This window comes from Aplidium turbinatum, chromosome 8 (assembly GCF_918807975.1).
Source record: "Aplidium turbinatum chromosome 8, kaAplTurb1.1, whole genome shotgun sequence".
Classification (NCBI taxonomy): domain Eukaryota; kingdom Metazoa; phylum Chordata; class Ascidiacea; order Aplousobranchia; family Polyclinidae; genus Aplidium; species Aplidium turbinatum.
In genome coordinates this window covers 7,699,221-7,724,218 of record NC_137479.1, presented here as the reverse complement: position 1 = coordinate 7,724,218, position 24,998 = coordinate 7,699,221, and the positions used below count along the sequence as shown (strand labels likewise).

The 24,998-nt window shown below is 36.5% G+C and overlaps 2 protein-coding genes across 2 annotated transcripts in view; one reads left to right on the top strand and one right to left on the bottom strand.

Moving 5' to 3' along the window:
- The first annotated feature begins 468 nt into the window (after positions 1 to 468).
- Positions 469 to 13,333, top strand: LOC145776349 (alpha-1,3-mannosyl-glycoprotein 4-beta-N-acetylglucosaminyltransferase A-like). Its single transcript, XM_082587744.1, has 7 exons — positions 469 to 716; positions 2,073 to 2,258; positions 4,533 to 4,712; positions 5,805 to 6,017; positions 9,775 to 9,924; positions 10,415 to 10,530; positions 11,008 to 13,333. The coding sequence occupies exons 1-7, from the start codon at positions 534 to 536 to the stop codon at positions 11,078 to 11,080; spliced, it is 1,101 nt and encodes a 366-aa protein (XP_082443870.1). The 5' UTR covers positions 469 to 533; the 3' UTR covers positions 11,081 to 13,333.
- A 205-nt stretch (positions 13,334 to 13,538) lies between these two features.
- LOC145776348 (sperm-specific sodium:proton exchanger-like) overlaps positions 13,539 to 24,998 on the bottom strand; it is a 46,811-nt gene continuing 35,351 nt past the window's right edge. The window contains exons 23-32 of the mRNA XM_082587743.1: positions 24,556 to 24,663; positions 23,384 to 23,521; positions 22,891 to 23,018; positions 20,692 to 20,816; positions 20,104 to 20,218; positions 19,544 to 19,672; positions 19,115 to 19,300; positions 17,015 to 17,114; positions 16,342 to 16,497; positions 13,539 to 14,021 (exon numbers count right to left, since the gene is read on the bottom strand). Of these exons, the coding sequence (XP_082443869.1) occupies positions 16,346 to 16,497; positions 17,015 to 17,114; positions 19,115 to 19,300; positions 19,544 to 19,672; positions 20,104 to 20,218; positions 20,692 to 20,816; positions 22,891 to 23,018; positions 23,384 to 23,521; positions 24,556 to 24,663 (1,181 nt within the window). The 3' untranslated portion in view covers positions 13,539 to 14,021; positions 16,342 to 16,345. The remainder of the gene's footprint in view (positions 14,022 to 16,341; positions 16,498 to 17,014; positions 17,115 to 19,114; positions 19,301 to 19,543; positions 19,673 to 20,103; positions 20,219 to 20,691; positions 20,817 to 22,890; positions 23,019 to 23,383; positions 23,522 to 24,555; positions 24,664 to 24,998) is intronic.

The window sequence follows — 24,998 nt, the reverse complement described above, 5'->3', positions numbered from 1 at the left end:
TGAGGTTTTGTACATTGAAAAACATTGGTTGCCGCAGTTTTGATTTCTTCTCACATGAGATGCTCTCTGAATTGGTTTTGTGTGAAGCCTATATAGCCCACTTCGAGTTTTATTTGAAACTTAACACGAGTTCAGTACTTTTATTCTGTTAGTTCTTTCAGCTCCAGTTTTCGTCACTTTTGTAAATTGAAAACAAAGAAAGCAAGAACTCTTTGCACAATTACTTCTGTATTTATCAACAGAGTATTTACTGAGCTTAGCAGCGCTATTCAGAATTTAGTTCTTTTGCTTGAAAGCAGCATTGCTTAGGGGTTATTTAGTTTTTATCTAAAAAATAATTTTAAAACTAGAGTTGCACAAGTAACTATGTATAACCTACTAGACAAAAATCTTGTGGTTTATTTGTTGCAGAAATCCTCAACGGTTTGCACATTAGTTTAAACGTTCCATCAAAATAGATGCATTAGGTTTAAACAGCCAAAAGCGAAGCTTTACTTCATCATACAAAGTAACAGTTGATAAAGACACTAGTCATGCTTTTTTATCGTTCAACAATGAGGAAACGTCGAGTTATGTTGGTGATTATAAGTTTTTGTTTTTTAATGATGTATCAGCTTGGATTCTTCTTCAATTACTATGCACAACAAAATGACAACATCGTAACATTTAAAGAAGCACGACATAATGAGACTGAGCACGTTTTTTTATCAACCCAGGTGAGTCTTAAAATATTGTATCTTTCCCACTAACTATCAATATGTTAATAATTTTGGAGACTTGTATGTATATTACAAAACATTTTCAAATGTTAAAAATGTAGCCTGGGGTTAAGATTTGATTAATACACTAGTGTCTTGTAAATACTGGTAACTTAAAGTAAGATAAATATTAACTTACATAAGTAATCTAAGCATTTACCCCTGAAAAAAAAATATTTCGCATGAATAATTCATTCAAATTATTCTATGCCTATACGACTAAAGAATAAAAATTATAGCCAACTATAACTTTTATTACTACGAAGACATTGCTATGAAGATCACTGCTTTCTTTGTAAAGGTATAGGTATATTTATGTGTTTTGTATTTCATTTAAGCATTTATACGCAGATGTTCACTTGCAATGTAACGATACAAATTGCTTCCTTGTTGACAGTATCGACCTAAAATTAAAGCAGGTTTTAAATTATTGATACGCATTTATGTATTCCCAAGATAAAACCATCTTGTTGCTTTTTGCTTGCACTCTACAACTGTGTGATGTGTTTCTGCTACAAAGCCTTAGGATCAATTCACAAACCCAGAATATTTAAAAATCGTTTCGTTAAACATTATTCTAAAAATTTCTATAAAATCCTTCCTGTTAGCTCAGCGGTTACGCGCCCGGCTCAAGATCACGCGGCGCTGGTTCGACTCTCGGGGTGTGCGCTTGAGCCTACGCATTTCAGGACTGCTCTCCATTCAGAGGCACGTAGTGATGAATAATTCTCCGGCAACAACACTTCAACAATCGGAAAACTTCACTCTGCCAATCTCGGTAACCGGCCTTGCGTCAAGAGCATGTACAAGTTTGCGAAACTACCAGGAATAACCAATCAAGGCTTTGTCAGTCCGAGGATGTAAATTCAAAACCAATTAACCAACCATCTTCAAATTCAGAGGTAATACGTTTGGAGATAAAATGAAAATCTGCAATAAAATTTAGATTACCTTGTGAGAGATTGAATAACTGTAACCAGTGGCCGAGTGGTTAGAGCGTTGGGCTCGCAGTCGAGAGCCTGCATGTTCGACTCCAGCCACTCGCACTTGCTGTTGTTTCTCTGGGCAAGAAACTTTACAATAATTGCCTCTACCCAGTGATAGATTTCGAGTAATGGGTAGTACCAAATTTAAGTCATAAGCAGAGTAGACAACCGGAAACAGACATTGCCGTCGGCTGTAGCGTGGGTCAGGTGTACGTCGGAAGGCGTACACCGATGCATAGCGCTCAAGTCCGCTTTCCCGCAATGCAGGATAAAGATAAACAAACAAACAAACCACGCATCGTTCCAATATATTCATCTTCTACTGCAGATAGGTCGAGACGTCGCCAACCCGAACGTCTACAAACCAAAAGATGCAGCAAGACAATATTCATATGAGCATTTGCTAAATCCAGAGTTCCCTTTAGCCGGTGGTCTGAAATCTCCAATGCCAGGATATAAATTAGGGAACTTGCGTAAGAATGCTGACATCATCATTGGGATAACTACAGTGCGGGTGAGATTTAATATAGTGTTAAAAATTTGGGCTGAAAAGTGCGTTTTTGTTTATCATTAGTGCAAAAGAGTTACATTTATAAAAAAAAATCAGAAGTTAAAAGATAAAAAAATTAAAATTAATAGAAAAGAAATCCGTTTAAGATTCCATACAAAAAGGTGGTTGGTTGCATTTCCAAAGCTTAAGTGCTAATTTATTGCATCGCTTCTAATTTTTAGACTTGCCTATAGAACTTGCTCGGTGGTAAATCCTAGATACGATGACCAAGACAAATCAACCGTTTGGTCCTTTTTTTGAACAAAAACAACAAGGAAGCTGTGTATTCTAGATTATAGTAGTTGCTCATAAACCGGTGTAACGGTCCAGGAGTTACTGCGATCTGAAAGTTACCGTAACTTCTGGACCGCGTATACGCGGTCTGAAAGTAATTGCCAGTCCAGAAGTTACTAAAACAGGGTTGTCAGATTTGACGCTTGCAGCAGATTTGTATAAATGATTTCGACATTGAAAACATGTTGAACTTGAAAACGTATCCACCATTGCATCTTAACAACATAGTTTATAGCAGAAACGTAATTGGGAATGAAGCGAAAATAAGATGAAAGTTAAAAGATGAGCTTTGTACCAGAAATTGTTGCTGTATTGGAATGAAATTTTAATTTGTAACCTAGCAATTTACGTAGGCTATCATTTTAACCTGATTTGTTTGTATTATACCATTTGAAGTTGTGTCCGTGCGTTGGCAAATAAATTTGCATGGGGAGGTGATTGACTAGATGACCACTTAGCCTATAGTCTTTTGCTGTCATCCTGATTGTGCTATGATGCAACCTACGATTCACAATGTAGTATTATGAGTGTTTTATTGACTCGTTGTAGGCTATATGGCTCTGTTGAAACAAATAATTTAATTGATCATCGCTCCAAACATTTCAAAGTTTGAATCGTGGCTATACGTGAATCGGTGACATTTAATAAGCTACAGGCCTTAATATATCGTGCAAAGTTTGCATTTGAAGGCTGACTTGTTATAACCGCTGGTCTTGAGTTGTAGTTGACGAACATAGTCTGTGACCATTATTTTATATATTTCATGAAAGTTAAAACCAAAGTTTTCTAGTGAATGAAGCACTGAGCCTATTTTTGGTCTGGTTTTTCATAACTATCGTTTTGAAGAAATATAAAGTAACTTAGGCTACATGTAGGCCAACCGGTAGTCAAAACGCCATCAACCTTCAGTGAGTAGGCTATCACAGTCTCACACGCGGGGAAGGCTTTAACTTTTACGAAAGTGTTGAACAGTTTGAGATTCCAATGAATTTCCGTTGGACTTCCATCGAAAACACGTGGCACGAAACTTAAAGTCAAGAATAATGGTTTCGTGGTGAGAATATTTATCCTTGGGATTTATCTTTCGCATACTTGCAGAAGGTTTAATCTACTGACCAAGTGAAGTTTCAGTCCATTTACAAGTTTTCCCAAACAAATTTCGAAAAAGCACACCCACTTACAAGAGCAGTAACTTTTGGACTGCTTCTGCGGCATTGCAGTCTGAAAGTTTCTGTCAGTCCAAAAGTTACCAGGGGTGCCCGGCGTTTTCGCAATCGATAGAAAAGCGAAAATTGTTTTAACTAAGTGTAATGAATTCATTGCTCTCAAACTAATGCAAGTTTGTCAATTAACATTACAAAATACTTATAATTATTAATCTGACCTTTTGAGGGGTTAAAAATTTAATTATTTTTCAAAACAAAATTAAATAAAATTTGAATGAAATATTTGGCAACCCTTGTAACTTTTGGCCTGCAGTAACTCTTGGACTGCTACACCGGCAATGTTTGTAGTCTGAAGCATGGACGTATGTTTTAAATGTTACAATCTTACAACTGTTACTACGTAGTTGTAAAAATACAAAGTAACATTTCTTCTACTAACCTATTTATTAAGATGCATATAGGTAATTAGGTATATGGACAAAAACAGTAATGATTTCGGTGGCACGTCTTCAGTCAACAGAATAGTGTATCTCAGCAACTGCCAAAACAACAAAATTTGTCCTTCTTACATTTATGCAATGTTTGTAGACGTTAAATATCATGAAGGACGGCTTTTGATGTGTTGGTATCTAACATCAATGACTGTAACATGGTTACAACAAGGAAAATGTTTATTGATCTGTGACGGTTTTATTTGAGCCGGCGATATATGATTGTATTCCATTTTATAACATTTTTTACTTTAATTCTTTAATCAATGTATGTATTCCATATACAGAGAGACGGTGGGGATTATTTGCTTGATACTGTAGATTCATTGCTACGAAACCGTTTGGACACCGAAGCAAGCGTTAGGATTCTAGTTTATATCGGAGATGCCAACCAAACGTACGTGCAAGAGAGGTGTGATCAAATTTTTGAAGCCTTTAAAAATCAAATTCACTTCGGAGAAGTGGAGGTAAGCAAAAGTTATATTTTTGAAAAAAAAGTTTGATACAACATTAGAAAATGCTTGATACAACATTGTTATGATTCCTGTGAGATGGTAAATGGTGAAGATTCTATGGCAGGTCCATCTTGACTAAATTAAAAAAGGAATACAGAAAAACGATGGCACGGTGGGATGGCGCAACGGATAAGGCGTTAGCTTTCCAATTATGCAAACCTGGTTCGACTCCCGGCATCAGCTGGTTGTTGAAAACACCGCTCACCTTTACCTAGGGTGTAATAAATTGGGTGGGCATAATTGCTGCAGGAAAGGCGGCCGAGAGAAAGGAACTGTACTCTCTTTAATGCCGAAGGCTTAGTACAATGAGAACCTTATCTTCTCATACCCAACACTTGAATCAAGTATGGGATCACCTTTACCTTTTTACAGAAAACCACCAGCATACTTTATCCACTTATCAAATAATAAATGCGATTTTGTTCAGAGTCAATTTCATTGGTTTAAATTATTTAATTCGAATCAGTTCTATTTTAATACGAATCACTGCGATTTTTTTCCAGAAGAACAAGCTTTCGAGGATACAAATTTTTAGTGTCTATACTGTATAGTAATTGGTTATTCTGTATAAGTTCGTATTTAAAAAAGCATAGATAGACTAAACGTGGCACCATATTAAGCATGATACCAATTCTTTTCAAACCGTTCTAAATAGTGCGGTGCATTTAACCGAGCGCATGCTTTCACATTTCTTTACATTATGCAAAAATCAAAAGGACTAAAAAAATTCTTTTATCAGTTCCAACCATAGTTGTGGAGTCGGACGAAAAAATACGTCTCCGACTTCATAACGTTGACTTCAGAAAAACTGTTTAAGCATCAAAACTATGCCCACCGACTAAATACTTTATGTCAAAATGTTATTACAGCATTTGCCTTGTTTATCCGCGAAGTTGTATTTGTTACCTTTTGCGTAGTACAGTAGAGCTACCTTAACCTGCAAATATTAAATTAAATTGAAATTGCAAGCTTATAACCACAGTGAAAACTAGTGAATCAAGACAATTGTTATTAAACTTATTGCTTTTAAATTCTCTTATGCAGGTAATAAGGCCTCCAGATAATTATTATCCAAATTGGGAAACAACTTTAAGAAGCACTTTAAACGATTCCTTAGCAAGAGTAAAATGGAGATCAAAACAAAACCTGGATCAGATTTTTATTATGATGTACGCCTATAACCTCGATGCCTCTTATTACTTAATGATGGAAGACGATGTTATTAGTAAGCCTGGCTACGACCAAAAGATATTTAAGGTAAATTTTTGAAACTTTTTTTTGTGCGAAACAGACAGCTATTGGCTTGTAATAGTTGCTTTATGAATGATCGCATTACAGATTTTTTAAGTTGCTGTAGTTTTTGTATCCAGTTCAACCAATAGGCCAGTTGATGTAATTTTATTTTGGCTGAGTTTTCGTTCTAGCAACTTTCATGTACAGTACATTTTCGATAACATACCGCTCAGCGCTCAGTCTAAGGAAGATACTTAATCGCTTGCATGATGGTGGACATGAAGGTTAGGCTTTGAGGGTAAGTCCCACTTAAACCAAAAGTTTTCAGCAACTTTGACGGAAATCAATGTGGCTTCAATTTACTTAAATTCAACGTAACTCGACCTGTTATCAGCCGGGACCTGATCGTCCCGCCCTTCACTAGTTTTGAAATTTTATATAGAAGGAATTTTCCTGAAACGCTGATATTTCTTGACTTTTACTTTTTATCATTTGAGCATCGTTTAAACCTAATTTGGTTATTTTTGGAACATTATGTGGTTCACAATAAGCATTTTGTCACAGGTTGTTCAGAAATTTTGTCTAAATTTCTATATTTTGGCAATCGGCCTCGAAATGACTCATCGCTTCTGCCATTGTATACACAGTGGCCGCAGTCAACCGCGAGTCAAGTCATCAATCACACATTTAAACTTAGAACTAAACGCAATGGGACTCATAGTGTAATTTATCGTTTTGTCTAAATCCCAGGCAGTTTTTGTTGCGTCATTGCACAATCTCGGCAAGTGAAGTTGACCAGTTTTTACGAAGATTCGACGTGTTCAAAACATGAAAAGCAAACTTTGGCTACTAGGAATGATCTGTTACTTTAGTAAGGGTTGTCCAAAGCCTGGCCCGCGGGCCGCATGCGGCCCGCGACCTCCTTCAATGCGGCCCGCCGCCTCTTCTAGAAAACTTTTAAAAATTACCGTATATCCTCGCATATAAGCCGACCTTAGAAAAACAACCTTAAAATGGTAAATTTATAAAAATCCGCATATAAGTTTTATGTTTAATTTGTAATGAAATGATATCTGTTATGAAAGAGTACAGTGTACAACGACACTACAGCACTCTTCATGTCACTGGCTATGATAAATACACTGGTGAGGCGCGGCGAGCCCTACTCAATGATCTCAATTCAAACCTGCGTAAGCGTCAAGAAAACATGTTTCAATTAGTGAAGCCTTCGTCTTCTACAACCATTGCTTCTTATGATGTATCACTTTTGATGGCTAAATCCAAAAAACTTCAATGTATTCAATGCTCCGCTGACTATAACTATATCAGAAGCCGATGACAATTTGCAGCTTGAATTGTGTGACTTGCAAAGTGACCAGTTTTTATTAAGCAAAGCTACACTGCCAATCACTCAATTTTGGCCTCTTCTTTCTGAAGAGCATTATCCTAATTTACGCCGTTTTGGATTGCACTTGCTGTCAATGTTTGGCAGTACCTACCTTTGTGAAGCAGCATTTTCCGCAATGAAGTCGATTAAATCCAAAGAGAGGAATCTACTTAAACAAACATCTCTCGAAGCCTGCCTTCGTTTAGCCTTAACCTCAGTTGACATTGACACAAAGGAGCTGGCTTCCAAAATGCAGGCACACCCATCTCACTGAATTTTAAGTAAACTGTACCGTTTTACGTACTTCCTTAAATATTGTTTACGAATAAATTTATGGTTTATTCTTATTCATACTTGTCAGTTATTTTTAAGGTTTCCAGACTCACATTGCCAGACTCAAGTTAAACAACCCAGACAGAAAAACCCGTCATTTTTACATTGATTCAACGTCTGAAAAATGACGGGTTTTGCTGTCTGGGAAATTTAGCAAAAAGCAGCAGCCCAGGCAGAAAAGTTGGTTTTTATATCGTTTCAACGTTTAGCTACATTGAAAAGTATCAAAAAGAAGCTTTTTTTTCTGATTCTAAAACATTTTGGCAGGTTGAAATGAAAGCTACACTCTAGTCTATGTTATGAAATGAAACGCCTGAAAAAACAGCTGACTGGAAATCGTGTTACCTACACTTCTAACCCAGCCAGTAAATCAACCACTTTCAACAATGATTCGACGTCTGCAGACGTTAAATAAATGTAAAAAGGACCAATTTTGCTGGCTGGGAAAGAATGTGATAACCTAGAGTTCTTTCAACCAGAAAATCAATCTGCGAAGGTTGAATCAATGTAAAAAAATGATTTGCTGGCTGGGACGCGACAACTATTTTATGCTTTCATTCATCTTGATTTGTCATGAGAGATACTGCGATGCTAAGCAGCCATGACCACATGTGGAGAACCTATCAGTGCAATTCATCACAATAAACTCAAAATCGCTTGATGTAGTATGAATATGAAAAATACTGCATTTATTGTAGGAAAAAATAATTTGTTTCAAAGTATTTTTTTGAATGTTCACAAATCATCAAAATTAAAATTCGAACGAAGAAAATCGGATATAAAATGACTAAATGCCAGCAAAATTCGCGTTTTTAGAGCTTTTTTGCAACATATGTTTTCAGAATACACAAACTAAGCATTTATTTCGAAAACAAATAATTACAATATAAAATAAAAGCATTTGACTATGTACATGCAAATTTTCTCAAATGTGCGATATTTAGCGGCTGAGTTATAAGCCACTAATCAGGGCGTGGCCAAATGGTCCCGTCTCGTGCTTTTCGCGTGTCTTTGACACGAATACCAGAAAGGGCCTAAGAAAGGCCGTAGGCATTTCTCTCTAGAATCGACGGCACACCTTTAGGTGTCTTGCCAAAGGCACAGCCACATGCACTTGAGCGATGTCAAACCGGCGGCTTTTCGAACGTCCAACCAGGGTGTTGATTGCTGTCGTCTCTATTTAACGAAAAGACAATCAGGGATTTATTGGGTTTGATGCTGGCTAATACAACGTTCACCTGGCGAGACAAATAGCAACTGAGTAGACAGAACGAAAAGTAACACAGATTGCGCAACAAGGACAACGTGAAGGTCACGTGATTATACGCACACCAGTTCGTGTGTTGCAGATGCAAAGGGGTAACATCCATGTAAACAGTCTACATTGTTTACAGTAATTGTAATTGTTTACAGAAAGTTTGTACAGATTGTTTACAGAAAGTTGGTACATAAACCAAAAGGCACGACGTGTTCTTAACCGGAATGATAGTCAGAGCTTTCCCTCTGTGTACAATAAATTACTTTGACTTGGTGGTCACTTTTTCCTTTGCTCAGAGCTTTTTCACAATCGCTGTATTTGCTAATTGCATTTCTGTCTTGTCGCATATTATTTCAACGTTTTTGTGACGTTGAGATAAATTTACGTTGTTGGATAGTAGCCTACTGTTGTTAGGCATCCCTGCTTTATCAATTAAACTGAGCTGTAATCTTGTTGCGTTTTTTAACTCTGATTCTTGCTACTTTATTGATTTCGTCAGTAGCCTACGTTTTTTGTGTTGTGCTATTTGTTACGGAACAGGTTGTGTTTACCTGGTTCAGCCCACTTGATAGCCAGTCGTGCTGACCGACGAAACGTCGGTAATAAAATCTAGGTATCATCCTTAAAATCAGGAGGTAACCTAGTAACCTTCAGTCACCAGAAGAACTCAAGTCACTTTAGTTATTTATTGATTAGTTTTTTTATCATGGCCTGTAGATCTACAAACTGACAAGTTTCGTCAACGAACCGAAGAGCTTGTCATGAGCGAAGTAGGCTAACTCAATTTATCGTTTCAACAAAAGGAAATCCAGAAGCGAAAGGACAACAGTTGGTTTTTTCTCTCTTTCTGCGGCCTGGGAGCTATCGGAAAACTCTTTCGAAGGGCTACTCTTCCTTCTTATGCTTCCTTTATCCACACGTTCTGGAACAAAAAACCTCTGGACTGGTTGCAGGTACGTAAGGTAGACTTGCTTTGAAAATCTAAACATAATATATCATGGAAAGCTAAGGCAGTTTATTTTAAACTTTTAAACTAAATCGCAATATACGAAAGAGACCTAGCCACTGTGAGATCAAATTATTTAATCACAAATGCTTTTAAACAATTACATATGGCAAATTCTAAGATAAGTTGAAGACTTTTGCACTCAATATGTTAGTCTCCTATCATATTAATGGTGACAGAGAGGTTTGTTTTCATCACCGTTTTTAGGATAAAAAATGCTGATAAAGAATTCTATAAAACGGTTTATGGATAACGCTTGCATAGATTTTCATAGAACTGTTCAGGAGCCTGGGGAATCAAACCCACCAAACAGTTAAGGGTTCAGCGAATTTACCTGACTTAATTTATTGACTTTTAAACCGACGTGTAGATAATTTAAACAAAAAAAACACTGTTGTTTCAAGTTTTCTTGGTTGATAATTTTTATTACGTTTTAGATTGACTATGTAAAATCAGGCTACTGTAGCCATGATCAAATTGAAAAAGATTGCTTCAAAATAAGATTAAAGAAAATGGTGGGCATTTCACCAGCTTTATTTCAACACATTGGAAAGTAAGTGAAATCATATTACCATAATGATTTCTTGTTTAATTTTAACCAATGCTTAGGCTTACAAATTTATGATGAACCAAGTACGGTAATTTTCCATAATTGGCAATGAATTTACACATGATAATCATTTAATTTAAGAAATTGTTTTATGTATCGTACCAGACATTGTCTGTGTCGGTGGATTAACCTTTAATCAAATATTAAACAGTTTTCCATCTTTAAAAACCAATTTCATTTAAATTTTTCTTTCCAATTGTATCTCGCTTTCTCCTAACTGTAAGCTATGATTGAAAAAAGCACAAAAAATCGCCCAGCTTTTCAGCTTACTTTGCCTTATATAAGCACGGTATCGCTTATAGTATCTTATAAGTTTTATTTGAGCTTTTTATAAATTTTCTAAACTTGGATAATATGTATTTTATTCACTGAATGTCCTATATCGCTTAATCTAAATTGTTTATATGATTGTATTTTTAGATTTTCATCACTGAAAGGAAAGATACAGAAATTACAGGACAAGACATACAACGTTTCAGTCAAGTCAAGTTGAGAGGAATTCGGGCTTCTAAAATATTTCAAAAATATTACAGCAAATTTTACCTTTTGTAGAATTTTTTTGCCGTAGGCTACAGAGTCTTTGGTCTAGTAATTGGTTGAAAATTTACATGAAGTGGATGAGAAGACAAAAATCACGACCTTCGTGTTTATTTTCAAGCAATAGCGTTGACAGGGGGACCCAGGGGTACTTTTGGACCCGGGCCCGAGATAATTTTAGGGGCCCGGAGCCTTTCCAAGAGGCCCGGGAATTTAAAGAAACCACCGCGTATTCTTTGGCTATTGTGTGTTTTCTTAGAAGCATCTTGATTCGAGGCCAAAGTATCTCATTGGTACTTGCCTAAGACATTCTCTCAACGGTCTTGCCAAGCATATCATTTGCTTTTTGCCAAAAACACTGCCCGGTGCTTTGGATAGGTGTCGAACCTATGCCCTTCCGAATGTCGTACAGAGGTGCACAAGACTACCTAAGATACCACATCAACCGTTTTTTTACATTGATGCAAAGTCTGCAGACGTTGAGTCAATGTAAAAGAGGGTTGATTTGCTGTTTGAGACATCACCGTGAAGAAGGTGAAGTCCATTGAAGGGCGCAGTCAAAAATTTATGCAAATCAAACAGTTATATTTTGTTTTCTTAATGTCGCTTTACAATTCGTCTGCAATGTTTAACATAAGTACTGTATACTGTAGTGATATTCAAATCACATGAAAAGGACCTGTATAGCTTCATCATGAGCATTGCCATTTGAAGTACCTAGCGGTCATTCTTGATGGTTTTTCATTTTCAATTCAGTGATATTTCGTCTGTTTTATAATTTGGAGTTGAACTTCCACAAATTTTAATCATTTTCTTCATTAACGTTTCCGTTGTTTGTCAAATTTCTCTGTAACGTCTGTAGTGGTTATGCTTCCGATTTAAGATCTAGCGTCGCTGGTTCGGCTCTGAGGGTATGTACTTGATCAACGCGTTTCGTGACTGCCCTCCATTCAGTAGCACCACTCGATGGAATAATTCTCTGGCAACAACACTTCAATGACTATCGAAAACCCTACTGAATCTCTGTAACCGGCCCTGCGTCAGTGGTTCAAAGCCTCTAGAAGTATGCGAAACCGCCAGGAATAGGCCCTCAAAGAAGCTTTCCCAGTCCGAGGATAAAGATCAAATCAATCGACCACAAGCGGTAAATGTTGATTGCTGTTTCATTTTACACTCTCTTGCCAAGCAATATGTTTCATGATTTCTTTCGTTTCATGACGTTTACAAACACTCAGGTTATTTTACTTTTACGTGATAAGGAGATCAAACCTTACACAAAACATTAATTTTTTGTTCCTCGCTGCTGTTCTTACTTTATATCAACAAAACTACTGAGCCGTCATTTTGATCATTTTACTATATATTTAAGTGAATAGTATTTTGTTCTTTTGAAAATCTGAACTTTTAACTTTCACGATCTTTTTTTTTAATCTTTTTTTATTTAAAATTTAATAAGTTTACACAAACGAAACATTGTTTTGTGTAAAAACACATGATATCGTTAATTTAAAACAGTTGACGTAAATTACCATTTGGATCGTTCAGGAAGTTGTGAAAATTTTTAGTAGTTCTACTGTTTCATGTACGTACATATGTTTGCAATTTTAACATCATAGTAGGCCTAGACAGAGCACTGCATTTACAAAGTTCAGCCGATATTATTCCATCATTTTGTGCCTCCTTACTTTCTTGCTAAGTAGGCTACTGCTTTTTTGTGTTACAAACAAAAGAAGCTGTTAAAAGGTATCATAAGCATATAAAAACGGTTTATGAAGCAAAAGTATTAATAACTGTTCTTCCTAATGTACTGTAATTCAATTCGCTGTTCGTCTATCTGTTGTCTATTTTGCTGGTTTTCGAGTGCTGTGTTTTTCCCGTTGTTCAGTTAGCTAGTTACGTGTAAGAAGTTGAAACTTATTGCATTTTTTGTAATATTTTTAAATTAATTAAGCCAAAAACGATGATATATTTATACCATCAAATAAACAAGACTCCAGTACAACACTAGCAAGTAAAAACTTGATTTTCAACTTCTTTTATGACAGGAGCATTTTAATAAGAATTTGGTTAGATTTCTGATTTGATCTCTTTTTTGTTAAACATATTTGCGTCTGACAAATAAAAGATTAAAATATATCGACTCCGCAACTTAGGCCAAGTAACGCTATGCAATCTATATCTTTATCGCCTCAGCCCCAAGTCCTTAGAAATTTAACCAACGCCGAAATTGTTTCCACTTCAATGCATGAAGACTTGGGCGTATGAATAAATAAACGATACGTTTAAGCAATGTAAATGCAACCCTAGGAGTTGCTTCCGACCATCATGTTCCAGTATGGCAAATTAATCTAGCACTTGAAAGTTTATTGTATCTGACCTGCGTTTAAAATAAATTAAGAAACACATCATCTATATTTCATTTTATTTGCTGATCTCATCAAATAGAGCATTTTCTTAATACGTAATCACTTGACTGCTATGGATACAGCAGACCTTGAAGTTAAATTCGTATGTCTACTGTTTGCATGTAAACTGTCAAAAACCACAGGTGGACAGGACAACTCAAGTCAGTGCATATTTTACATAATTAAATGTTGTCATTTGCTCAAGAAATTAATTTTATATAAAGCTACAGTGCCAACACCTGTGGTGTCACAAAGAAGCAAAATATTCGATTCGAAACCTTGCATTTCGAAAATTGCACGTCAGCAGGCCTTGGTGCCTTAAAGCTTTTGGCAATCATTTTCTCGTAGAATTTCGTGACAAATCATCAAATAGAATATCGCGGAAGACAAATAAGTCATTAAAGATCCCATGAAAGCCAATCTTGCGAAGTAGCCCCTACGCGACATCTTTGGAATGCTTACAATCTTGTTCTGCTCCATCGCCAAGTCCATCTGCGATCAAAGTAACAACTGACAAGCTGATTTTTCAAACCTGAAAATCCTTAAGCTGACTCAGACTAGTAGTAAGCCATTAGTATTAGTTGCACGAACTTCGGTAGCAGTGTTCCCTTTAAAGTGCTCAAATACGCAATTGCGCAGTAGCACTAGGTCAAGTGCGCGGTGAAGTTTTATTCTTGCGCAGTTGATGAAAAAAAATTACTCACCACTCTGCATTTGCAGAGTAAAAGTGTGAGTGAAATCATAATACTTAATACGCTAAAAAAAACAAAATCATAATCCTTAAAATCATAATACGCTAAGAAAATTATTTTGCGCAGCTTAAAAATTTCTTTGAAGGAACACTGATCAGTGGGCTAGTATGTAAAAATACTTTTGTTTGGGCACATTGTTCTGTGAGCTGCATATTTTGATGAAGTTTTATAATAAAAACGTTGTGGTGCATAGAACTGTACTGAGAGTTTCAAAGTGACGATTATGAACTATGACGTAAGCTCTGTCACTGAGTAGGAATTGAGCAGACGATAAGTGGTAAAGTGTCTTCTGATCATTATGTTGAACAGGTTCCACTGAGAGGAAAGCTGTATCTGAAAAGCGCTGACAAACTTCGCCAGGTAGCTCAATTGGCTTCGCGCCTGACTTCACAACATAGAAACTGCAAGACCAAGCAGCGTTAGTTCGGTTTTCAGGGTGTTCGCTTGAGCAACGCATTTCAAGGACTGCTAGATCCATTTAGCGGCTATTGGTGAATGGAATAATGCACAGACAACAACACTTCAACAATTGGAAACTTTACTCTGTCAAACTCGGTAACCGGTGCAGCGTCAAAAGCCTCTGCTAGAATGCAAAACTACCGGAATTGAGTTCTCAAAAAAGTTTTCTCAGTCAGATATTCCCACAATCTACCTGAGTTTAATCACTCACCATTCTAGAGTATACATAATGTAAAAACGATTAACATAATATTGTACAGTATATTGAATGATGCTGTTGAAAACTAAGCTTATTTTAAATGCATTTTAAAAAGAACATGCAGTCCCAGCCAGCAAGCCCATATGGGCTGATGTACGGGCCCCATGTGAGCTGCCCATACGGGGCCCATACACATTGTGTCCGCGGGCATCACATTGCCCCCATATAGGCTGCCCATATTCATTTATGGGTTGCTCACACTCAACCCACAAATCTAATATGGGCTGCCCATATGTAACCCATAATTATAAATCTAATACAGGCTGCCCATATGTATATCAGGTATATATATAACTGCAGACAGATGCCAAAGTGCTCAAACTGCAAGCAGTGAACTTTGCGCAATGCATAGCAAGGTGCCCCCAGTAAAGTGCTCAATCGGCGTAAGCCAAGAGCGTCAACAGACAGTGCACACCGTTTAGTTTATACACTGGAATGGCCATGAAGGTAACAAAAATAGTTAACATTAAAAAATAGTTAACAAAAAAATATCTCCATGTGACATTTTCCTATTTGTGGTACGTAAGCACCAAAAATAGTACTAATGCCAACCTTGCCAAAGTGCTCCAACTGCAAGCAGTGAGTTTTGCGCAATGCATAGCAAGGTGCCCCCAGTAATTTTGCTTGTTCAATTTCATTTTGTGTTTATTTAAAAGATCAATAAAAGTCGTTTGTGACAACTAAAAAATCTCAAAGTCTAGACAAATGCTGATCGAGGTGTATATCATATTAGTATGGGTTGCCCACAAACCTTTGAATCACTGTGTGGGTAGCCCATGGTCTGCCCATAAAAAATGTGGGCAGCCCATGGTCTGCTCATAAAAAATGTGGGCAGTCTATGGTCTGCCCATAAAAAATGTGGGCAGCCCATAGCCTGCCCATGAAAAATGTGGGTAGCCCATGGTCTGCCCATAAAAAATGTGGGCAGCCCATGTTCTGCCCATAAAAAATGTGGGCAGCCCATGTTCTGCCCATAAAAAATGTGGGCAGCCCATGTTCTGCCCATAAAAAATGTGGTCTGCCCATAAACAAAGTGGGAAGCCCATAGTCTGCCCATAAACAAAGTGGGAAGCCCATCAATATTTCATGCTTAGCCCATGATCAATAATTTTATGTGGCTAAATTTATTAAAATGCATTTATATGATCACGCATTTGAAGACTGGAAGTTTTATATTCCACCTTGTCATTTAGCAACACATTCTGCAAGAAAGCCCATATTGGGCACATATGGCAAAAACACAAAAACCCACATAGAACCCACATGCCCACAAGCCCATTAAAATAGTATATGGGGCCCATATGGGCTTGCTGGCTGGGGTGAGAGCAGGACTTAAACTTACCCCATTAATGCAGTTTCTTAAAGGAATCCATGTCCTCATCTTCCGATGGGAAAACATGACCAGATTTTCTTCCAGTAAAGCTGAGCACTGGTATTTTTAACATTGACCTTGAGGCGACTCGGCTGGACGACTCAAGGAAAATACGAGATCCACCATCTAAATAACGTTACAGTTTTAGTTTTCAAATGGTAACATGAAAATTGATTTCACACTTCGAAAAAAAAAAACGAAACAAGCTACGGTTGTGTCAAAACAGCTTGTCGATACAAAGTTGAAGTACGCGAGGAAAAAAACTTAATGTTAAGAATAGGTTAGATTCACAAAAAAGTATGAATATTGAAAAGTTTGAGTGATCACTAGTTGCAACGTTCATCTCTTGAAAGTAAAAGCAACGACAAACAGGTTGATGTATTGCTTCACTGACGTTTCGTACACCACGACAGTGCGCTTCCTCAGAGTGAATAACATACAAAATAAAATTTACAAAGTTATATAGGCTACTGCAGTGGGGTTGAAAGCACAAAAAAAATAAAACACACATCATTTTAAAGATTAGCCAAAAAGTAACCTCTCCACTCAAGTTATTCTAGAACTCAGTTTTTTAGTTATACAAGTTATATTATAAACTACAGTATATTAAGCTGTGTATTAAAACTCTGATTTCAAAGCTCACGGGATCGCATGATATCCATAGCACTTGTCGTGATATCCAACGCATGAGTTTCTCGAGGTATTACCAGTAGAACAGCACTGGCACATTTGTTTATCCGAATCTAATGATTGAATAGATACAACAATAAATGCTGTTAATACAACATAAAAAGCGCTCAATGTCAAGCAAAAAAGCGAAGCAACGCGAATTACATCAAATTCAGTTACTACTCACTAAAAACCTTAACAGCCTGTTTCACCCTTATTGGAATCATCATAAAAAACTTATTCAAAATGAATCATATAAAACTCAAATGAAATTCTATTTGAATAGGTATCTTCTGATGATCTTAATAAGGGTTGAACACTGAACAGGTTGTTAAGGTTTTCAGTGAGTAGTAACTGAATTTGATGTAGCCTAATTAAACAAATAAGTTGGTGTTTAGCCTATCTTACGCACAGTTAACCAAGGAAAGAAAATAATTTTACCTTCACCGCTAAGCTATATAGCCATGTGGTTGCCACTGATCAACTGATGCACAAATGCAACAGATTTCAAACCTACGAATAGCCGGATACTAACATTCAGAGTTACATCCATAAATGCATCACAGAGATGTGAACGAATCAATCAAGCAACTTAGCTTATAAAAGAAAAGTTTTTTTATTGATTGTACGCATCATTATCATTGAACCGAGAAAGTTTTTTTGAAGAATAATCTTCACATTTCAGAAAATTTCTGCATGTTGCTATGAACCATGCGATGGCCTTTTTGGCTTTCTAAACCTGGAACAAGCTCGGTCATCGAGACTGACAAAATAGTCTCAGTTTGCTGTTTTCTGTAAATTACTCCATCCACTCAGTGCGAAAATCCAAGAGATGTTCTTGAATCGGGTTGTTCAAGGGCACACTCGGACAGTTGAATCAGCGTTGCGTAATTTTTTTGTTCCTTCAGTTAGAAAATGGTCAAAACTAAAATGTATTAATTAAATGAAATGTAAAGGGTATTTCATTAAGACTGATCGATAAAAACAGTAAATAAAACAATGTTAATGGGTAAATTTTATTGATTTCTTTATGGAATTATGTTATTTGGCACATGGCAATTATGTGTGAAAAATAATATCGCTCAAATGTTCGCCAAGGCTTCGGCGGCACACCTCCACTCGATGGTCAAAATTTTTAATGACATCTCTGCATAATTGCTCCTCGATCTCACTAATATGCCTTATTATCTCATCCTTCAGCTGTCCAATTGTCGTCGGCTTGTTGGCATATACCTTACTCTTAAGGTAACCCCAAAGGAAGAAATCCAGAGGCGTCAAATCGCACGATCTTGCTGGCCAATTCACTTCGCTGTTTCGAGAGATGTGCAACCTGGGAATTTCTCATTCAATAAAGCCATTGTTGCATTGGCCGTGTGGCATAAGGCGCCGTCCTGTTGGAACCACAAATTCTCGACATCCATAGCATTCAATTCAGGAAAAAAAAAGTTGGTTATCATGGCACGGTATCTCTCGCCTGTCACAGTAACAGAATTACCGGCATCATTTTCGAAGAAAAACAGTACAATTATCCTGCCATCAAAAAATGCACACCAAACAGTGAAATTGTCAAAGACTTAATTTGTTAAATCTGAAAAGAAGAGGTTAAAAATTATTTAACGTTTAAGCCTAATTCACATTTAGCATCGTTCCAAGCTATTGGAACACCCTTTATAAGAGTGAAACGTTTTTCATTCGTTCGCACTTTCATCATTTGCTTTTGTGCTGTTTGCTTTCAGCTTAACTGAAGATGATTTAGCTGCTAGCTGATCGAAATCGATTTTTAGCTGCTTATGATTGAACTGACTCGTGTGAAAATAATTCCGCTTGTATTGCAAGACATGTAACCGAGTCGTTCATATCAAGCATTGTTGTGGGTTTGAAACATGTCAGAAAATATTTCATTTTCTTGATTAACTAAAATGTATTTAGGGTGTGTATGAAGTTTTTTAAATCTCAATGTAAGCTATGTCGAGGTAGCCTAGTATCTGCGCGGAAACTTTTAATGCCAGCTGCCTTGAAAGCAAAATCAGTTCTACCAGTAGCAGTCGAGCTTCGTTTGGCAATAGTAACTCACTTCTTCAAATTCTGGCGAGATGAGATATGGAGCGTCGATTTCTTCAGTGAGTTTAGTTGAAATACTTCCGTGAATCAGAGAAGCTTCCATTATCCCTTCATGGAAGGTGAAAACGTGATTGCTTTCGGTTAGCTCCACTATGTAGCCTTGTGACAAATGGATGTGAATTTGTTCCAAACCTATACCCTATTGAAGGAAAGAAAGATATTTGTCACTTTTTGTTTAGTTAATTGGAAGAAAAAATAAATGTTTATCTAATATTCAAACTGTCCAAACTTAAGATATATTGTATCAGCTGTGCTTCTGCATGTAAAGAATGGTTGGAAAATATAATTTCATGATTATTTACAACACACTTTCAATTGGGTAATATTAAAGATAGTAATAATAATTAGTTCGATTCAACTTGTAAGCCATTTTTTAACCTACTTGGTATTCAATGTGTTCCAAATACAATGGAGACGCAATTCTGATCGCTGCCACCTTCCACATAACCTTTTTAAGATGAGGAAACAGTTTGAATGCTTCTTCCATGTCCAAATTTGAAAGGAAGTATGTCTACAAATGAATAGTATTATAATTGAAAGTATGTTCCGAAAGTGCTGTTTTTTGAACAATAACGCACAGTTGCAATATTTTGTAAAAACAAAATAAATAGTCATTATCCAGTAAAGAATCGTGAAGAAGGGAATGTTCTTCCTGGCTATCAGCAAAAGGCTGAGCACTCATTCGTACAGCGAGCAATTGTGATTCGTTAACCATAACGTGTAGACTACTGTATATAATTCACAGTCAACCTCGGGGTTATGCTTCTTGACTGTGCAGCAAACTTCCAGGTTCAATAAGCCACTGTAAGTGTTTGGTGTCGGAACGGTGTATGTTGTTTCAAAGTGTGTTGCAATCATACACGAACATCGCAGTCAAGATAGTAACTTTCTAGGAAAAACTCTGTAACACAAGCAACTTCTTTCCATTCATGACATGTTTACCTGGACAGCTGTCTCACAAGTAATATTACAAGTGCGATGGCCCTGTGTAAGAAGAGCAACGTCTCCAAAGATGTTTCCAGTGCCCAGAAAGTCTTCTTCTTTTGGTGGTTCATCTCTGCAATGCAGAGAATAAGGTTCCCTACAGTTTTATGCACATTTATTGCATTGCTTTTTTTATATATAAACGTCTTTCAAATAAATTTATAATTGGATCTATGAAGGCGAAATGAGTTTTAAACAAATAAAAATTATGTTCGATTTCAATTGGACACTGAGTCTGAGCAGTATGTTCACAACTCATTCAAAACAGTGGCTGCCTAGCAGTGGCTACATTAGCGTGTCCCGCTTTTAGGCGACTTTTCAGGAAAATTAGATGTATATGGTGTGCCTGCTGAGTGTTTGGGCGTGTGGACGACTCCCGGAAGCGGACGCACAAATGTTGAGCCAGATAACAATTCTACCTTGTATAAAACAAAAAGTATAAACCTGCAAGGTATATTCCCCGAGATGTCAATCTTGAGCACTAAGCTTTACGCGAGAAAAAACATCACGACCAAATAGACTACAAACTTCAAAACATAGTTTTACTTTATATCTTCATCTTCTTCGGATATCACCGGTGTTTCTTCATAAGGTCTTTCAATTGTGACCCTTTGCGGCATGGAATCTGTCCTATGTAGGTTCTCAACAGGACCTTGCAGTGAACCAACTAACTGCAAACCAACCAAAAATTGGGGTAAACGCTTTAACATGGTCATAGATTTAACAAAGAAAAGCATAAGCGGAAAGGAAAAAAAGTGTGGTTTTCGAAACCGATAGAATAAACAGAGAGGTTAACATTTAACCGTATCTGTTACTGGCGTAGACCCTGTGGTCTCGCCCTCTGCTAATTCAGCAATTTCACATAGAAGCAGTGACGCTAGAAACCTGAGATTTCTTGACTTTTACTTTTTTTTCTTGCCTCAATTTTTAATCCCGATTATGTTGGTATCGGATGATTGTGAAGTTCACAATAAACCTTTTGTCACAGCCAGTTATGAAATGCAAGAAATTTGCTGATATTCAAAAGCTTGATTGACAGTTTACTATTGGCGTGCGGTTTCATTTTGTGTTTGTTATTCATTACGCGACGGCGCTAAAATTCCATTCTATACCCAGGCAGCAAAATCCATCACTTTTACATTGATTCAACGTCGATTTTGCTGTCTGGGTAGGGAGTTGGTCTTTGACGCGATATGAGTCATTCTTTGCTGGCAAACAATAATTAGGAAGGTAATTTGTTAGTTGAGCAAATTGCTTTGTAGTGCAAAAAGTGCATGGAATACTGTTTGCACAGAAACGGAAAAACAAAATTGATGAAATTCTGTGTTCAATGTAAAAAGACTTTCAAAATAAAATGTGAACTGAGAAATTTGACCAAGAAATGGCGAAAATAGGTCAAAAACCGAGTCTTTATCACCTTTTTTACCTAAAATACACAATCACGAATATATTTTGCGAAATTCATTTATAGCTTGTCACGCCAGTGTCGGAGCCAGGTAAGAGCATTGTTTGTGATGTTTTTGAGGTCGTTGTCATCACATGAAGGGCTAAGGGGGCAGTTGGTGAGGATGTGCTTCATCGTCTGATTGTCTAGGCCGCAATCACACGTTGGGTCAAGAGTCATCTTCCATCGGAAAAGATTGCTTTTATTTCTCCCGACTCCGCAGCGGGCTCTGTTTAGGCAGCACCACTCTCTTCTCTCAAGGGTGGGAGTTTGTTGTAGACTTTCGGAAGTCTTTTTGCGAAATAAATTGATTGAAGTGATAGATAAGGCTTGACCAACGTCATACTTTTTCCCGTTGTTATTTGATATAAGCCGACGGAGTAATTAGCAATAAGAGAGATGTAGACCTGATGGTCTCGGCCAGTAACTCTTGACGCCAAAAGGAAGCAGTGACAGATACGGTTAAGAAAGTGGTCCTTTTATTCTCTCGTTATCTATTTCTTTATCTGTAATGTTTTTCTTTGTTAAATCTATGATCATGTTAAAGCTTTTACAAGATTTGGCATACTACCCTACTTGTTGTTTTTATGCCATGTTGTTTTTTTGGACGTTTCCGTTACAAGCATAACAATCAATACAAACAACTGGCACCATGAAACTAAAGTCCAGAAAAAGAGCAGCGAATGATTATATGAGTCATCAAGTCAGTTGATTTCTATATCCTTGATATTAGATATGTAATTCTGGGTCTGTATCTAGAGACACGTTTTGAGCATATAGCATAACCGTGTCTTGCTGAAAACATTTAATGCAGAATAGAGACGTTCTTCAAAATTTCACTCTTTACTACAAACAATCATTCGCATGTTCAAAGGCTTTAAACCAGTCATAAAAAAAGATTTGCAAGTTTTCTTGAAAAATATTAGTTTGTAATAGAAATAAAAAGTTGTGGCTCTGTGAGTTTTCTTTTAAATAATGATTCAAATCTGCACCACAGTGTGGAAACGTTTATGAGAGGATTCCACTATTGGTACTCTTACTTATTTTTTTTGTTTATTTTTATTAATTTATTTTCTGTTTATATATGCCGTTCAAAAATTTGAGTGTTTTTTATTTAAATTTTAATTTAAAAAAACACTTTGACTAGGAACCGCAGGGTTTGTGGGAACTTCTTGCCTATTTGCTTTTTATGTATTTTTGTGGTAATATTGAATGGCAAAAAACGATCTCTCACTCTGTCACTACTCTCTAACAAACGCAGTTGATGTATTGAGTATAACGACTAGCAGCTGCATACTAACCCTGATCATTCCATTAACTATGATATGAATGCCTTGAAATTCTTCATCTTCTTCTATAATTACGTCACCAAAGTCATAGTCCATGCAAACTGCTCGTCCTTTAATAAATTGCAGAAGTGCAGGATTATCTGAATAAAAGGATTTTCAAGTAAAGATTAAGCAATGCTATCCAAGTGACAGAAACGTAAAAGAAACAATAATAGTTTCCATATAGTGGTCTCCATGCAACGTTTAAGTAAGTGAACTGCAGCCTATACTGTACTTAGTATACTGTACAATGAATCAATGATACTACAGTTAAATTTCATTTACCAAGAAACAAAAAAATGAAGCCCAAAGCTACGACTTAACTGTGCTGTTTGCTATATCGAGTTCTTATTCACAATTTTTACCAATTATGTTAGTTTCAGGCATGTTCTGCAAGTCTCTTCCAGACATCAGGTCACTTTTTAACACTAATTTCTGAAATAACCTTTGACTTAAAATTTCTAACCTTTAACCCAAACAATGTTTTCGATGATGTCCTCTGGATCAGAAGGAGAAATTGAAGAAGGAAAGTTGGCAAGTCTCTTCTGCTGAATTTCTATTCCCCTCTCTAAAAGTTGCATCTCAGTTTCATCCAACACTCCTCCTGAGTGAAAGAAAGCAGAGTTGCCATCAAATAAGGTTTGTACAAGAGAAGACAATAAATAAAAAGAAAATCGGTCACGATAAAAACTATAAAAATAAGCAAATTGTTACAGTTTCTGAACACAAAATTAATCATTATTTGATTATGTCTCACGTAAGATTGTAGCCTATATTATGGGGATGAGAAACTTCATCCGCTTTTGGCCTATTAGCAACACTAGAAGGGTTACTTTTTCTGATTTACCAAATAATGTGATTTTTATGGGTTCTGCAAGAAGAGTAAGTTGGTTTTGAAGTAATTTGAAATTTTTAGTTGAAATCAAGCCAGTATAAACAAGTAAACAATATGCCAAATTAGCAATTGACCCTTCTAATGTTGCCGAAACAGAGAAGTTACGCGTCCGTAATATACTGTTCCTAGTTTCACGGAGTAGCTAATACTGGAAACTTACAAAGATATAAAAAATATTGTTGTAAACCAATACCAAAGTCTTGTGCACAAACTCCTTGATAACGACTAACGGATAGGCTAATCGTAGAATGATGAAAAGATGAGCAACAGCAAAAATTGTGAGATAATAAAGTCACATTTGTCAAAAAAAAATAGGCCTACAGTTTTCTTTACCATAAAGTAGGGTTATTTACAGCTGTTTTTTTAAACGAACAAATTTTCCCCACTTGGTTTGGTCGTAGTCTTCATATAATGTTAATATTCTCAATAGCATTTACAGGAAAATCCAAAGGTACTTTTGAACTTAGGCCCGGTATATTTTTAGCGGCCTGGAATCTTTTCAAAGGGCCAGAAAACATAAAGAAACCACAGCGCATAGATATAGTGCGTTTTTCTTATAAATGTCTTAACTTGGGGCCCAAGGATATGATTGTCTACCGGGCCCAAAATGTCTTCTCAAGGGTCCTGAATAGCATTGACCACAAGAGCAGATGTAGCAAAAATAGGCTAGAATAGTACTGCAGCAATATGAAAATTTTGTTGACTCAGGTAAAATGTTTCATTATTCTGTAATATTCACTAACCTGCACATAACTGTTGTACGGCATCTCTTGAATGATTTAGAACAGTTCGAATGGCATTTCGTGTTTTCACACTGATTGCAATACCGGGGTGATCTCTTTGTAGTAATCCTGAAAATTTAAACATTTTAATTTATAAAATCATTATTGCTGTATGTGTATTGTGTATGATACCAAAGTATTGTTTGGGTGGTGGGTATTAAGGGTTGATGCTTCACTCGAAGACCTCCCAGGTCATTTCACAGTCCCCACATTGCAACAGCCACGTATTTTTGATAATATTGCTTTGTGAGTGGAACTTTTTTTGAATATAAACTCTTTTTTTCTTTCAACCTCTGTGTTATTATATTCGCACCAAAATACACCAATCAATCAATTTACTTCGAATAGACTGTAGTCAAAATAAAATTATGAGATAAATCAATATTTGCAATAATGTGAATTTA